Source organism: Cannabis sativa, chromosome 4 (genome assembly GCF_029168945.1).
Source record: "Cannabis sativa cultivar Pink pepper isolate KNU-18-1 chromosome 4, ASM2916894v1, whole genome shotgun sequence".
NCBI classification, from domain to species: domain Eukaryota; kingdom Viridiplantae; phylum Streptophyta; class Magnoliopsida; order Rosales; family Cannabaceae; genus Cannabis; species Cannabis sativa.
In genome coordinates, this window is record NC_083604.1 from 74,731,413 (window position 1) to 74,749,188 (window position 17,776).

At 31.6% G+C, this 17,776-nt stretch overlaps 1 protein-coding gene across 1 annotated transcript; it reads right to left on the reverse strand.

Annotated features, from left to right (window-relative positions):
- Nucleotides 1-1,801: 1,801 nt before the first annotated feature.
- On the reverse strand, nucleotides 1,802-4,440 carry LOC115714557 (uncharacterized). The gene is made up of 3 exons (XM_030643292.2): nucleotides 3,988-4,440; nucleotides 3,767-3,896; nucleotides 1,802-2,364 (listed from the first exon to the last, which is right to left on the reverse strand). The coding sequence occupies exons 1-3, from the start codon at nucleotides 4,369-4,371 to the stop codon at nucleotides 2,129-2,131; spliced, it is 750 nt and encodes a 249-aa protein (XP_030499152.2). The 5' UTR covers nucleotides 4,372-4,440; the 3' UTR covers nucleotides 1,802-2,128.
- Between the last annotated feature and the right edge of the window lie 13,336 nt (nucleotides 4,441-17,776).

The following is a 17,776-nucleotide window of genomic DNA, read 5'->3' on the forward strand; positions in this document are numbered from 1 at the left end:
AAATCCATGTTTTTAAAATGGCTCAAGCGCATTGAGAAAAAAAAAAACAAGAAAAAGAGTCAAGTAAAAATTTGGGGAAAGATATAATCACTAATTAATTAATTATAATTAAGCACACGAAATTTGAAAGAGGTCATGGATTTTTGAGTTTGAAATTCTCTAGTTAGTATAAGCTTGCACACACATAATAAGAATATTTTCTTTGCTTAGATTTCTTAGGTCACAACTTAAACACCATGGACTAGACCAGGACATTAATTCCCTACTTAATATATTATTATTATTAATAATAATACCAAAATGGAAAAGGTCCACAATTATAAGATTGAGATTTCACTAATGATTATGGTATAAACAAGTGAAATAAAAAAAGATTATGGTATAATCAAATAATATAAAAAGGGAGAGAGAATTGATAGAGCTTGAAGAACATGGACCAAAGGCCATGTGGGACCCCACGACCCCAGGACCTGGTCCACATGTCAAGAGTCTTTCTCTCACAGAGTCAATGGTCACGTACGCCACACGCTGCGAAGTCAACTTCTACACGTGGCAATATATGGCAGCTTTGGGCTTTTTAGGGATCAGACGCGTTTGGGTTTGGGCTTACGCATATGTGTGTTGATATGGGCCACCCAACCTCTTAAGTTGGGTTTTCAGATGAAGAATTTACATTTAATATGGCTTTTTGGAAGTGTTTTATTTAAATATGGCAGTTTTGAATTTGGCTATTTTTCATGATATTTTTAATTTTTAAACTATTTTATAGTTTATGATATGTTGGGTAAATTGAAAAATACCTCTTTTATTTATCAATTAACTAAATCTGCCTCTAATTTATATTTAATTAAAACATACTTTTTTTTATATGTATTGTACTCAAAATACCCTGACATAAGGGTTTTATATGTACTGTACTCAAAAATACCTTGACATAAGGGAGTTACATGAAGAATATCTTGAAATGATAAGAGCAAAGTTGGTACAATATTTAAAAAAAGAGGTAAAAATGATAGACTTTAGAAAAGAGAGTAAAATTAAGAGAAGACAATATAAAAGGAGTATAGAATCTAATATCATGAGGATATGCCATATTTATGAAAACGTTTCTATTTTAATTTATATCTATTTTAAAAAACGATTCTTGAATTATTTATTTCAAAAATCGATTTTTGATTTAATTAATTTAAGGAACTAGTTTTTAATTTAGTTATTTCGGGAACCGCTAAGTTTTTATTTTGGTTGTTTTACGGAACTAATTTTTTATTCTCAAATTTTTAACTTGTTGATAAATATAATTGATTTCTTTATTTTATATTTTAAATTATTGTGTGTTATTTATTTTAATTATTTTATATGAAAATGATTTTGTTTTGATTTACACATCAATATTTTTAATTAGTTTTATTTTTAATCTATATTTCATTTTTTTAAGAACTAATGTTTCTTTGTTATTTAATTATAACCATTTTAAATTATTGTGTTATACTTGTTTTTATTCATTATGTTATATTAACCTAATCAAATAACAAATCAAAATGACAAAAAAACAACAAATTGTAAACAACACTAACTTGACTTTAGAAAAGTAAAAAAAAATAGTTGATTTAGGTTTTAATAATAAGAAAGCATAAATAATTTTTCAAGGAGATAGTATTAGTAATGCGTTTTTTTCTTTTTTTTTTTAAGATATCCTCATTTTATAAGTACTTGCCATTAAAACATATACTTCTGAGCTGTTATATGAAGTTGGTCTTAGCCCCTCTAATAGTAAAGGGATATTACTATCTTGAATTATAAATGCAATAGAAAAACTAAAAATTACTATTTTCAACCAGCAATCCAATTTGTAATTCAATGATAACAGATTACTGAACACCATTTTCAAGCATCCAAATCTCCATGGATTATCACTTAATCATTTTTAATGATTTTGAAGATAATGCAAGATAATTGATAACAATCAGAGCCATAAATTCTTGCCTGCCGAAGAATCCAATCCATGAGAACCACTTCAACGATTAGCTTAGAGAAGAAAGCAGCAGATTTATTGTTTGATTGATTGCTTGTGATTCACAGTACAAAAATTTAGGAAAACGAAAGGCCTTCAACTATGAACTTTGAGTATTTAAACTCCGGCAGCATGTTCTGAATTTGAATTTTCCAACTCGGTCGCAACTATCTTACAAATGGGCATGTCTTCATTCTTACTCAAAAGCTTTAACGATGGATGCACTTCCACATCGCGAATGAAAATTCTATCCCCAACATCTAGCTTGCTCACATCAACCTCTATTTTGGAAGGAATGTGTTCAGCTGGGCAAATGTATTTTAGACTAGTTCTTATTTTGTTCAGACAACCACCTGTTCTTGGCAACAAAAAGGACCACAATCAATGTAATTATTACATCATTTATCATACTTGACCAATGTAGATTTAGATTGACTCTCATTCAATCATATCAACTATAAACCATCACTTCAAATGATGATTGGATTAACCATTAATTATCAATTCAAATACAGGGCAAACGAAGTGAAGAAAAAATATTGAATAATATGGTGGTCTCACTCAATCATATCAAATATTGAAAAGTACTGAACAATACCTAATAGGGGTCTAAAGTTTGAGTACTTGTTACTGAGTTATTGCTATAGTTTTTTTTGGTCTTCAATGGTTAGGTGTTGTTACAATTTCTTGCTTCAAATATTTATAGACAGGAGAGTTTATTTATGTGTTGTGATAATGGGCAATCAGTTACAACTATGTCGAGATAATGAAACAAGAACCTCAAATAAAAATTAGTAGAAGGATTTCATCATAACAAAAAGAGATTATAATAGCTTCACCCTAAAATAAGGTACCCTCTCTCTTATTAGAGGTTAGGAAAAAAACCTCAGTATTTTTGTCTCCTAACACACTCCCTTTGTTAATTTTCTCTAACTCTCAAAAAAATGCTTTAAAAATGGGGTACTTATATCCCCGAAGTACATATATAGCTGGACATAGACGGTGACTTTATACAAGTTGTGTACACCTTGCATTTCTTGATTAAGGCAATGATTAAATCAAAAGTTATAAAATCAAGACAAGCAAATTATACACAACTTGCATAAAGGTGTGCTCTTTGGGCACATATAAGAGAATTAAGTGATCCCACTTAGAACGACTTAGAGAGAGATTCCACAGAGAGAAAAAGAGAAAGCATTAGAAAAAGATATAGTGAGGTTCTTACACACTTGTAGGTTTTCCTTGTTAGAGAGTGAGTATTTTTTTCTATCATAAAAGAAAATTATACTTTGTGCTATCCTTATTTTAGACAGAAAATTGTTGTAATCCTTTTATAATAGTATAATCCTTCTACAATTTGCCTATTTTGAGTCAATTTAATTAGAAACTATTATTTTCATTATCTCGACATCAGTTATAATTAAACATTCCTAACACATATGTGATGAGCTTAACATTATATGAAAGATTCCAGCCTTGTAAATTACACCCTAATACAAGTAAACGTAGAGTATATTACTTCATTTGAAAAAGCCAGAAGCTACACCAATGAAATACACACCAAGTATGACATCAAAATACTTGATTTTTTCAACTAGATTCCCTCCAAACTCTACAATCTAGAGACTAGAAAACTAAAACAATTACTATGTAGGCAAACCACGTTCAGAACATTTGACTTGAGAAAAGTTTCAATCATCAAAAACTAAACCTGAAAAAAATGAACTGAAGAATCAAAGAAGAAAAATTGAATACCTTTCTTGAGACCAGGTGAAACATCTTCTCCTTTGAAAACAATGGGCACATTTAGCTTCAAATTTGATCCATCTTCAGCCCAAACAAACACCATATTCAATATCTTCCCAGTCTCCTCATCCCTATGTATCTACACAACCAAACATAACAATATCTTAAATAACAAATTTGTCAACAAATGCAAAATTGCAATGAATAATAAGCTAAAGAAGCTTGCTTGCCTTAATAGGAAGAACATTCCCGGATTCAAGTAAAACTGATGACCCGGACCCGGCTCGGATCTGAAGAGGAAACCTCGTGGAGCAAAAGAAAGGAAGATCCACAGACTTAACGATGGCCTGAATCTGCTTCTTCTCCGTCGTCAATAAAAGCTTCTTTGATTCCGAACGATTGTTAGGGTCTTTCTCGAGAAGGGACTGACTGAAAACAACGGTGGGGATTCGACCCTGCTCACGATCTCTCGCTGAGATTCTGGCCCCCGTACACTCTCTTGGGATGGCTTGGATCGTGTGGTACGAAGCGGCTTTGGATGAAGATGTTGATGTTGTTGTGTTCGTCAGTAAAACCCTAAGGCCTCCGGCACCGGAGCGCCACCATTTAGCCATTTTTCCCGACAGTTTTGTCGGCGAATTAGTCCCGAATGGAGATCGAAACCTCTCTCTCTACCGTTCGTCTAAGGGTTTTGTTGCGAGGTTTAAGGCTTTGGGCCTGAGAGAAACGCGGAAGGCTTTCAATTTGGGCCTATCAAAGCCCATAATAGAATAAAACCGAACGTTGTCTCATTGGGCCTCTCCAATGCAGCTATTATTATTATGGGATAATTACACCACGTACTGAAAATTTTTAACCTTTTTTACTTTTATAATGAGGAGCGGATTTTTTTTCAAAAATACTGTATAAGTTTCACACTGTATTATGTTTAGTTTTTACTGTTATTTTACGGTTATTTTTTAGTTATTCTACTGTTATTTTTAATTGTTCTGTTTTATTGTTTTACGGTTGTTTTATAAAAAAATAGTATTTTTGTAAAAAAAATTATGTGACAGTAAAATTGTAAACTTTGACTCAAAATTTAGTATTTTTGTAAAAATTCCTTTTATTATGGAGAATTTTCATTTTACGGTTATTAAGATATAAGTTTGCAAAATTATAATTTTTTTCTCAAAAAAATTATTTTATGGAAAAACTAAATAAATATTAAAAAATTTGAAAAAAAAAAAAATAGTATAAGGTAATTGGTTACCTCTCTAGTTACCTTAAAGTTACATGATAACTTATTTTTAAAATTTTTCTTAAATTTTTTCCATAAAATAACTTTTCTGAAAAAAAAAAAATAATTTTGCACTATAAAAACTTATAAAATTTGTAATAAATTATATAGTAGTATTATGTTCCCCCACAAAATTATTATTAGAATTCAATGATATTATGTTATGGGATTTCCTATCTTATGAGTCAAATTAAGGTATTTCTTTATTTCTTTTGTTTAATAATAAACCTAGCTCCAAATCAAAAGTCTAATCCCTTTCAAAAAGAAAATCTAATATCTAATCAAATTGATTCGAATATTTAGATAGTATTTGTAACTTGAGGGATTACACTTGAAATTGATCTCATTTCATTCAAGTGGTCCAAATTATATTTATGATTCTTTGTCGACCCTACCATCTAGTATCTAATTAGTAATTACCTATAGTACTGGACCAATTCTTATATATAGAAACCCAATTAATACGTAAGTCAAATAAAAAAAAATTGTGGAAACAATAACAAACAAATACCAGCCGGCAGATCAGTAATAAATATACGTTTAAACAATTTGTATATATCTATATTGAGTTCCATTTTTTTTTTCCTTTTTTTGTAAAGATATTGAATTCCATTTTATTGAAATTCAATTTAGGGCTTTCTCAAGTGATTAAGGTTAATTAGCTCAAAGAGATATTAATCAATCAAATATACATAATATAAAATAAAAAAAAAGTACTCTCTGTCTAATTGATATTGTGTACATATCCATGTTTATTTTGTTATTATTTTTTTTTATCATGATCAGCCAAGTCCTTTTGATGCAGCAAAATTCTGAAATAAAAAAAAAAGATTTTTCATCTTATAAAAATTGAAATTTTATTAAGAAAAAATGGACGGAAAATATACTGCCAAATTTATGTATAGGTGAAAATAATCATCTACACATAATTTCATCAAATACTTAAATATCCTGCACTTGAACTATCCACACATATTTTATCCATATGTGTAGGTAAATGTGAAAAGTTCTTACAGATGTTATATGTGGGTAACTATGTGTGGATGATATCCCCAATTTCTTGCCTTACAAGGTCGAACAACAATTATTTAATTATTTCTAATATATATTTAAAGCACAATTTTTTAAAAAAAAAATAAAAAAGCACAAAAGTTTTATTTATTTATTTATTTATTTTTTTGCAGAAAGCACAAAAATTAATTTGATTTGTGCCAATTGTATAACACTAAGGGAAAAACCATGGACGTCCTCTTCCTAGTTAGTCTCTACATTAATAATTATGAATTTAATTTTGTAAAAAAAAAAGTTACAATAATGATTTTTAGACTTTAGAGGAACAATTAATTTGATTTTTATTACGAGAAAGTAACTATAGTCACATGGACATGGGGTTTTAGAGGAGTGCTAATAATAATTTTTTAGATAATTTTTACGTTTGAAATCACATGTCAGAATATTTATTTTTAGGTATGTTATACTTACAATATTATTCTTGTAAATTTTAAATAAATTTCAATCTACTATTCGTGTTCAAAAAGTTTTAAATTTATTTTTAGTACTGTAAAATTAAAATAAAATTAAAAATTTACAAAAATAATATTGTAATATAATAACAAACATTCCCATAAAAAAAATTCCAATATAAACATGTCTAAAAAATTATGATAAAAGATTGATAGTAACACTATTCAAAATTATAATGTATATATATAATATTACTAAAAAATGATATAAACAGTTCGACATTTTTGTATAATATAATAGAATACTTTTTTCAGGTGAAAATAATCAATTTGAGAGACTGTGTATGAAAGTGGAGAAAAGGCATGCGGCTATATGTATTATCAGAATATATTTATTTGTTAAAGGTGATTGTTTTCATATGTCAAATCCATGCACGTGAATACATTCCAGCCAAAAATAAAAGTCAACAGCAAAGAAAAATGTGTACAGAAACAAAATAAATAAATAAATAAAACATAAGTAGACAAATAAAAATATTGAGATCGATAAGGAAATACATAAAGAAATAAATATGTTTTTTTTCTTAATATTTGCATGCGCATGCAGATAGAAATAGCCAAAAACTAAGCCATTTTTTTCACCCTTATATATTGTATTTTATTTTAATGAATTTATTTTGTAGCTATAAAACAAGACTTTCAAATAAATAAATAAATAATGTATAGGTAAGATTATTTGAGAATTTTTATACATTAAAGTGCTAAAAGATATATATTTTTTAAGTATTGTACGTGTGTATAGAGTGTGAATAATTGACATTATGTATACGTATCATTTGTTTATTATATATATGAAATTTTAATAAAATCTTCGAACCGATCAAATTTGATTTGAACTAAGTAATGATCTGTAATCTACATAATTTAATAGTTGAGTGTACGTGCAACCCTAATTTTTTAATATGTTAACAAAATTTCATAAAAGTTATGTATGAGAGAAAACTATATATATCCTTTTTCTATTCATGAGGATTTTTTTTTTGACAGAATTGTCATTTTGTTTCCAACTGTGAAATCTATAAAGATTACTGTATATATTCTTAACTTAGATCGATTTATATAATTTTTTTCTTTAAATAAAAATAATTAGCAATCTTTTTTTTACCTTGAACAATAGCGCAATCATGTGTGCTAAGTAGAGCTAGCTAGCTAGGTAAAAACAATATTTGCACAAGCCCGTTTGTTTCAATTTTATTGTGATATTTTTAAATTTTCTTAAATAAATTATTTTAATTTACAAATATATATATAATACTACTATTATCTTTAAATAAATATCTTTATATATAAAATATTGATTATTTGATTGATAGATCACATAATAAACAAGTGGTCATAAAGACAATATAATTTTCTTTTTCAAAAAAAACATAATATAATTAATATCTCTTTGTGTTGAAGACTCGACTCCATAAAATATATTTTTATATATTCATATCATATGATAAATAGTAAAATAAAATATGTAATAATCATGCTTTTCAAAATGAAATTATTTTTTTAAAAAAATAAATCATATATATTGTATATATTACTATTTACATTAATTCTCATGCATATTCAGCCAATTCAAATATTGATTAATTATAATTACCATCCAATATTATATATAATTAACTTAATACTTTCTTTTATTAAAGATAACACATTTGTACTTAATATATTAATTGCAATAGATATGTTAAATAACATTAAAATATATTGAATGGGTGATATAACATAATCCAAAATTTAGAATGATTTAAATAAATGGGGAATAATTAATGTTTTAATGAAGAAAAAAATATATTAGTTGATAGATAACTTGCTAAGATAAAAGGTAGTATACGTACATAGCACGGCTTAACAACACCATGGTATACGGATTCCTCTTGCTCGAATACCCATAATTTATTAATTTATACATCCAAAATTATTATCATTATTAATTACTTCTAACTTTACCACTACTACTACACCTACCTACCTATAACACCTTGTTTGGTTGCTTGGTTTTATCATAAAAAAAAAAAATCCTAAAATTTTATGATCGATTTTTTTTATATCTTTTGTCTTATTAATTAATTTTAATAAATTTATAATTAATCTTATAAAGATGCATATTCCCAATTTTCAGAATATACAAAATTTTGGAATTATTCTTAATAAAATAATTCAAGTTACTAGTGTGAACATAATATTTAAATGCTTCTTTCTGCAAAAATTAAATGTTATTTGGAATGATCATATATTAACAAATACAAAATATATATATATATATATGTATTACTTTATATGACAAGTACATATATTTTAATAGCAAAAATGGATGTATGCATTTTACATTATTGACCAATACAAAATTTTATATTATTTGATTTATTAATTCGTAACTTATACAGAGGTATTATAAATTTAAGTTTCATATTTTTTTCATATATAGGTGTTATATATACACTACAAAAATTATTACTTTTAGTGATAATATTTTACTCATAACATAAATGTGATTTTCAGACATAATAAAAAATTACTTACGACTAAAATATAGTATTTAGTTACAAGTTGTCACTAATTTAGTTTTAGTCACAACAAATATTATGACTAAAAACGCATTTAGTCACAACAAATTGTTATTTTTGTGACTAATACTTTTATCCACAAACCTTTTAAATAATGAAAATTTATAATTAGCCATAACTTTTTTTATCTTTAATCATAAATTTTGTTGTGACTAAAAATTAAGATTTTTTGTAGTGATATGTATTAAAAATTATAACACATTTCTACAATACTTAATTAATTTGTCTAGAATAACTTACTTTACATTTTTTAGATAATTGTAAAATATATTAGAATTTTCTAAACATGTAAAAAAATATAATTTTTAGAAAACTTTAGTCTAAATTTTTTTAGATATGCAAGCTTAAGAAATATGTAGAAATGTATGGATGAAATCCTTATATAAACTAGAAAGATCTAGAGCAAACAATTCTAGCCTCAAATACAACTATAAATACCCATCAAAGGTTCCAAATTGAAACCAACACCCAAAAGCCAAAGCTACTAAACTTTGAATAAGAGCTTACTATTTTACATATAATTCTCACTTCTAAGTCAAACTATTTATATATACTAAATCAACAACTACTCATCAACATCACTACTTCACTACGTTACCATAACAACCATTTAACACTTATATCCACCTATTCAAATTTAAACTAATACAAATCTATTCTCAAACTATTGCTGGTATCAAAGCTTCGTTCGATCTTATCACTGGACATAATATTTTTCACTCATCAATATGAGTTTAGAGTCCAACCACTCTTATCTATGGAGAAAATGAGAACCTATTTTCGATCACAAAATCTATAGAAAAATATTAAAGAATGAATCACTATTTCGAAGATATCACATCTCTTTCGGAAGATCAAAAGAAGGCACTGGAGGATAATCAATAAAAAGATTCTCATGCATTATACTACTTGCAGCAAGCTCTATGACAGATAATCTTTTTCCAGAGATTATGGGTGCAGCAACGGCAAAAGAAGCATGGGACACGCTGCAAGAGGAGTTCTTAGTAATAGTTAAGGTACGCACAGTTAGACTAAAAAAAGTTGGAAGAAATTTTGAGAATCTTAATATGAAGGATAATGAGACCGCAAAAGACTACTATTCTAAAATTAAAGAAATAGTAAATCAAATGGAAGCCTATGGAAAAATAATTTCTAACAAGAATATAGTACAAAAGATATTAATTTCTTGTACAGAAAAATATGATTCAATAGTTTCTATGATAGAAGAAACAAAAAAGTTAGAAACTCTATCACCAACTCAACTAATGGGCTCTCTTGAAGCATATGAATGTAGACGAGAAAGACATAAGAAAAGTAAAGTTAAAAATGCCTATCAGTCTAAAATTAATCTGCGGTCTCAAAAACCAAAAGTTGATGGGAAAAAGACACAAGAATTACAAAAAAAAAAAAATAACGACAAGTACCCTCCATGTGGCATTTGTAAAAGAAAGTCACTTGGAGAAAGACTGTTGGTTTAAAGGAAAACCACACTGCCAAAATTGTAAAAAAATTGGTCACATTGAAAAAACGTGTCGTTTAAAGAAATCACATCAAGCTAATTTTTTTAAAGAGAAAAATGATAGTACTTGGTATCTTGACAGTGGTTGTAGTAACCACATGACGAAAAATGAAAGCATCTTTTGTAGTCTTGATAGATCCAAGACTAAAGTCAAAATCAGTAATGGTGACTTCATGGAAGCAGTCGACAAATCATCACATGTCACTGTTACTGTTGACTCTAATGGTCAAATTATCGCATTCCACTGTTACTGGACATAAAATGTGAAAATGCTAAATTCATATATGTCATGCATGACACACCCAGAATCTAATAAAATCTCTATAATCGAGAAATTATAACCCTTGCCTATTTTTGACAATAAGACTTATTTTCTGCTAATACATAAATAATCATATAAAAATAATTAATTAAACCAATAATATTATATTAATTTTTATATCTAATTATGCGGTCATCACATCTACACAGAACAAAACCACCATCATAGTTGCAAAAATTCCTAAATCCTAAACTAACTCAAAATCTACTTGCTAGAGTTTGGAGTTTTGTAGAAATCTATAAACATCAAAACACAAAAAGATTAAAATATTTCTCAATATTGAAAGATTAAAAATATAAAATATATAAGTTGAACAATAACCCACAATCCACCATAATCACAAGTAACCATATAAACTCACCTCCTCCTCCTTCACCTAATCCGTCTTGTCCTCCTCCAAACCATTCATAAAACAAGCCACCATCATCAGTCTTAGAAAGCTCACCTTCTCTTCAATCGCTCGCCAAAACTGTGTAGAAGTCAACCTGTCGTGACCACCCAACCTCGTGCCATTGTCGCCTCTATACAAACGCTCAAATCATTGTCACCCAACCATGTGAACACCATTTTCTCCTCTGTAATTGTCATCGTGGCTGGGAGAAAGAAGGATGGAGGTGACGAGAATGGTCCCTCAAATTGTCCTCGGGGTGTTTGGTTCTGTGAGTAAAGAGAGAGATGCAACACGTCAAACAAATGAGAGTTGGTGTTGTGTTAGAATTAGATACGCAAGTGCACGTAGTCACAAACAAGTAATACAGTGATAAGTAATGAGTATCGTCTCCACAAGGACTGTGAAAATAAAATTTCTATTGCAAAAATTAATTACCAAGCAACAAGCCTAAAAACTAAAATTAAATGATTAATGAATCAACTAAAGGAGTAAGAAAATAAGTAAATTAACTCAAAAGTAGATGCAAGATGAAAATAAAATTTAGTTGTAAGCTTTTGAAATGTGAAAGGCTTGAACTATTGAATCCCCCTATGTTTAGCAAAAACTGTGCGTTTTTGCTGCAGCAAAAAGTTAGCAAATCTTTAGCAAAAATCCCAGGTTAACAAGAACTCCATTAAAGTGCACAAAACTCTTCCAAATTTTATGCAATTAATCCTTGGACCTGTTCAAACATATTCCTATGCCAAGCAAGCTCAAGAATACCATTTCAAGCATAGTTCTCAATTGTTACACAAGGATATAACATATTCCTATGTTATTTCAAATCTAACCTAAAAAAGATTAAGAACTTGTGTCATTCAAGCTAAGTCCATTACATTTAACCTTTCCAGAATTAAATATAACTCAATAATCAAGCTATTGGTGGCCAAACAATATCAAGAAATTAGCAATACACACACTTGAATGAACATGAGAATTTTTACTAAATATTTGCATAAGAAAATTACTCAACTAAACATAGGGTTCTTCAACAATTCAAACCATTAAAAAGTTTAGCTCATAGCTAACTTAAGAACCACCATTACAAGATAAAACTTAGACATAGAGTTTGAATGTTAAGTTAAAGAAATTAAAAGAGAGAAGAAAGAAATAGCAAACAATAATAGAGGAGTTTTCCAAAGGGATGGATGTTGAATCTTGTTGTGCTTCTCCTCTTTCCTCCTTCTTCTTCTTCTTCTTTCAATCTTCTTTTTTTCTGTGTAAAAATGGCAGCTCCCAAGCTTATTTTCGTTCAGCCACCCTTTTTTCCCTAAATGGAGGCTCTCCTCTTTCTTCTCTCTCCTTAGGTTTTGTACCTTTTTGCCCCAAATAAACCCTACACATGTCATGTAGATAGCCTCTCCATGTAATAGCTCCAGCCACCACTCTTATATTGCCACGTCATCTCCACAAATGCCACCTCTTTTAATGAAATGCCAACTCACCTTTTTCTAAGAAAATAAAATACCTCAGCCACAAATGCGTTTCTTTGCGGCAAAAACTTCACAGAATTTCAGCAAAATTAAGAACATGACTAACTTGCTATTTTCTTTGCCAATCTATGCACAAGAGTTATTGATTTTAACTAACAACTTCAAAATACACACAAAGACATAAATCACTGAAACTTTCACAAATTAAGAGACAAACATAATTTAAATGACACACAATTACATAAAAAAAATGCTTAAAGTGATATCAAATAACTCTTTACTCAAGAGTTATCAAATACCCCCAAACTTATGACATTGCTCGTCCTCGAGTGATGAGAACAAAACCACACAAACTAGAACAACAAACAGCCCACAGAATTTCAAAACAAACGTCACTGAACTGAACAAAGATATTCAACCAAAAACAAAAACAGGATGCAACTTGTCTTGTCAATGCACACACCTAGGGGAAATAGCTCTCAGGAATAATGTTTTACAAAAGGCAACTGAATGAAGATCTTGCTCAAGCGTTAAACCAAATTCTTTAAGTTTAAATGTTGCTGCCCAAAATAGGTGTCAAGTGCCCCTCTCTCTTTTTTTTTTTAAACATAGCTTTTCCTAAACAATTTCGATCAACTAACATGTAAGCTAAACATTGGTCCTCAAGTTCAAATGATGCCTCCATAGGTTACCTAACAACTTCCTCTCCACTAATGTAGACACACACCACTCCAAGGATCAATAGGACTTTGCCAAGCTTGTAATGATAGGCTAGGGTCAAGGTAAGATAAGGAAAATTAGTTTTGGTTCGAACCACCCTAAACACATTGATCTTTATAGGACCTAAGCAATGCACAATAAATTTTTCCCTTAAGAAACCCCACAAACCACATATAACTCTTGCCACTAGCTTTAATTCTTTACTAATATATATATATATCTACATGCATTTTTTTTTTTTTTTGGGCACCCCCAAACTTATTTTTGACTTTGATCTCTTTTTTTTTTTTTTTCAAGAAAGGGGGTACAATTCTAAGTACAAACTTTTTTTTTCTTTTTTCATTCATTTTTTTGAATAATAAACTTATATAAACTAAATAGAGATGACATAAACTAGCTAGATGGCAAGATAACAATAAAGGTGAGAACCACTCCCCCCCAAACTTAAAGAACAACATTGTCCTCAATGTTTAGAAAAAGAGAAAAGAAAATTGGCAAATACTCACCCAATTGACATTCACTCACTACGCTCCCCACAACTCCCAAATATGCAATAAAAATTAGTATCTTATAAAGACCAATGCGTCTTAGGGTGAGGTGAAAAAGAGAAGTTATGTCTAGCTAGGCTATGTAGTGGCGAAGAAAAGAAAATGTGAATATCAAGCTCAAAGGGGAAAAACTAGGGATAAAATATTCAAGGGTAGGCTTCAAGGTTCAAACGTTCCAAACATGGCCTATATCACTTCCTCGGGGTAGGGATGTCTAGGATTTCGCCTCAAGGAAAAATTGCTAAGTAATTCTAGAGACTTAAACTCTCACAAAGGTTTAGTTCAAACTAATTAGTGACACAAACCATTTAGTCAAGCTATGAGCACAATCAAGAGAGGCAAACTTTCAACAACGAAGGGCAACCAACATGTTAACTTAAAACAGGCAGCTTAAAACTCAAAAAGAAAAACATTCAGTTTCAAGAACTAAGTGGAAACACAACATCGTCATCGAGCCCCCCTAGGCAACACTAACAAAGACAAGATACAACCCGAACATAAAACAACAAGACAAACAACAACAACTATAACAGAAAAAACAAGAACACAAATAGAAAAGACAAGTGAAAAATAAATACTGAAGCTGAAAGAAAAAGTACTCCCTCTGTCTATCCCTCGGGGTCATCCTCTGAAGCGCTAGAGTCTTCGGAGCTTACGGATCGGCCCATCGAGCAAACACTTCTTGTGGGAACACTGGGAAGTCAACTATCGGCCTTGGCGCCATTCGCTTTAGAGATTTTGCTAATGCAGTGTCGCGCGCCTGAACATAGCGAAAGTAGGTAAGTTGCTTCTCCTCAAGGTGTGCGAGGCGATCCATGATTTGTTCGTGCTGAGTGCGAGGAAGATTGGCGGAAGTCGTCTGACTGCTAGATGGCTGGTGACGTTTGGGAGGAGCAGTCGAGGGTGTGCAATGAGTGGCAACACGCTGAATCGAGACCAAATCAATGCTGATCCGCTCTCTTAGAAGTTCTTCATCGTCCCCAATAGCGGCATTACCCGCTAGGCAAATCTGAGTGATGAGAGCTGGGAAAAATAACTTGCCGCCTTTTTTCTGAAAACACTTCCAAATTTCCTCATAAATGATCTTGCCCACATTTATTTTCTTGCTCGCCGGGATGCAATACAATAAACGAGAGGCGTGTTTGGCTCATTTGTGGTGTCATGTGTTGTGGGCATCAAAGAGCACTTAATAAAAGCAAGCCAAACACTCGCTCGGGCCGTAGCCGAGTGTAACAAGGTGCGGTGGCCGGAAGACGAGATAGACCATTCAGAACCCGAGTGAGCAACAGCACGAAGCACGGCGTCATATGGAATAGAAGCTGGGTTAATCCTCCAAAGAGCAAACTCATCCTCAAGCGGAGCTCTCAATCCATATAAGTCGTTAATCACATCAGGAGAAAAGGGGACACTCTGACCCCTCACTCTAACGACATCAGGATACTTTGGATCAAGTGCAGCATAAAATGCAGGGGCAACCAAGGCCACAGCAGGCTTAGGAATTGCACAAAATTTCTCCCACTTGTGCTCCGCAATCAAATTGGTAATATATGCAGGTAAAGCTTCCGGGGCAGGGAGAAAGCCGCGCTCGGCCAACTGGCTGCGGGTTCGTAATATCTCAAACCGCAATTGATGACGGACGGGGTCGGCTTTGGCTTTAGGACGAGTAGTGGGGTTCTGTTTAGGTGGTGGACATGTGGAAGTGGTGCGCTTAGGCTTGGGTTGGCCCTTGGAGGTTGAGGGAGCGGCTTTGGCGGTTGGAGCTTTGGGTTTAGGTGAGGAGGCCTTACGGGGACGAGTACGGGGTGGTGAGTGTGTGGCGGAGGAAGGCAAGGCAAGGGTTGGTGGGTTTGGGTGGGTTGGTTGTTGTGGTGGAGGTGTGGGTGATGTGTTGGCCGGAGCTTTACGCTTACGCGATTTGGATTTGGTGGTTGCCATGGCTCAATCTCACAATAATAAGCTCGAAAATATCTGCTAAACAATGCACAACTCAACAGAATATTATTAACCAAAATTAATCACATCACGTTCAGCATTCTATCAACACATTTCAGTGACAATAATAATCATTCAACTTGAATATCCACCAATAGACTCAAAATCAGAAGTTAGCACCATTAGCCCTAGAATATTCAATCCTCTAAACATCATAGAGTCTCAAAATGCAATCACCCAACACTAAAATTATCATCATGACGCAAACTTGGGCAGCACTTTCAACATTATTGTCACAATAAATTAGAGCAGAATTCTATCCCAACAATATCACCAACCAAAACAAGAGAAAATGATCATACCACAACAAAAATCCAAAGAATGCAATGCCAAAGTCGGCACAATGTGGAAGCTCCTCCCACTCAACAGTCACCAACTAAAAATGGTGGTTTCGGACTACTGGAGCAGCCGGAGAAGGGCGGTGGTGAGTGTGTCCGACGGGTGGAGGGATGGTGGTCAAAGAGAGGGAGGTCGGGTCTGGTGAAGTGGTTTCCAGGCGAACTCGGGTCTGGTGGGTTTTGAGGTGGGTTCGGGCTTCTGGGGGTCGAACAGTGTCCCTGGGTCGTTGGTTTCTGGGGTGGACAGAGGCGGCTGGGGGGTGGTGGTTCGTCGGACTGGGAGGGGTTCGGGTTTGGCTGTGGGGTGCGGTCGGGTTTGGACGGTGGCTTCCTGGTGTGGACGGGGTCGGAATGGAGGCGATGGGGGTGGTCGGGTGGTGGCGAGGAGGCGATGGGGGTGGTCGGACGGTGGCTGGTCGAGGAAGAAGGGGGGGTCTGGGTTGGTTTTTTTTGTTCTGGGTTGGGTTTCGAAGGGGTCTGGGGGGGGGGGGGGGAAGGTCGGGTAGGTTAAAAAAAAATTGAAATTAAATTTTTTTTTTTTACCCTAATAATATTACATAATAATGATAATAATAATAATAATAATAATTTCTGTTTTTGTTTTTTTGTTTTTTTGTTTTTTTTTTATGTAATAATATATAATATAATAAATATAAATATAATAATATAATATTAAAAAACACAGAAATTTTTACTATCACACGGGTGAGTAAAACACGGATTTTTTTTTTTTTTTTAATAATAATATAAATATATATATAAGTAAAATAGGAGTAATATGTAATAGATGGACCTTTCTTCTCGTAATGTGAGTGATATTACGCCTGCTGTAGCAAAATTTCCACAAAAGTTCAGCAAAAATCTTGCTGAGTGCTCTTTGAACATGTATTACTTTTGCTAAAATTTTGCTAGAAAAATGCGCGACGGCGGAAGTTCTCCACATGAACGAAAATTCCTTTTGTGCTTCACAGAAATGCTGCAGCAAAAGTCCATCAAAAATTTAGCAAAATCTCTAAACTTCCAAATCACCTCCAAGGCTCCAAATTGTGTTCCAAAACCACCTGAAACATCAAACCAAGTGTAAAATCCACCCAAACACCTAAAAGAAAAATGAACAAAAAATAAAATAAAATAAAAATAAAGGCAAATGAAGAAATATATACTTTTTTTTCACTCTTTTTTTTTGTTTTTTTTGTTTTTCTTTTTTTCATTCATTTTTTTTTCTTTTATTTTATTTTATTTTATTTTATTTTTTTTCAAAAATATTTACAATACTTGTTCTTTTTTCTAACATTGGGTTGCCTAAAAATAGAATTGACAATTCGAACACAAGGCAACCCAACCACCTTCCGCT

Coding starts and splice junctions, on each gene's coding strand:
- LOC115714557 (XM_030643292.2), bottom strand. CDS start 4,371: ATGGCTAAATGGTGGCGCTCCGGTGCCGGAGGCCTTAGGGTTTTACTG. Junction 3,897..3,987: donor GGAATGTTCTTCCTATTAAG/GCAAGCAAGCTT, acceptor TTGGTTGTGTAG/ATACATAGGGATGAGGAGAC. Junction 2,365..3,766: donor TTCACCTGGTCTCAAGAAAG/GTATTCAATTTT, acceptor TGCCAAGAACAG/GTGGTTGTCTGAACAAAATA.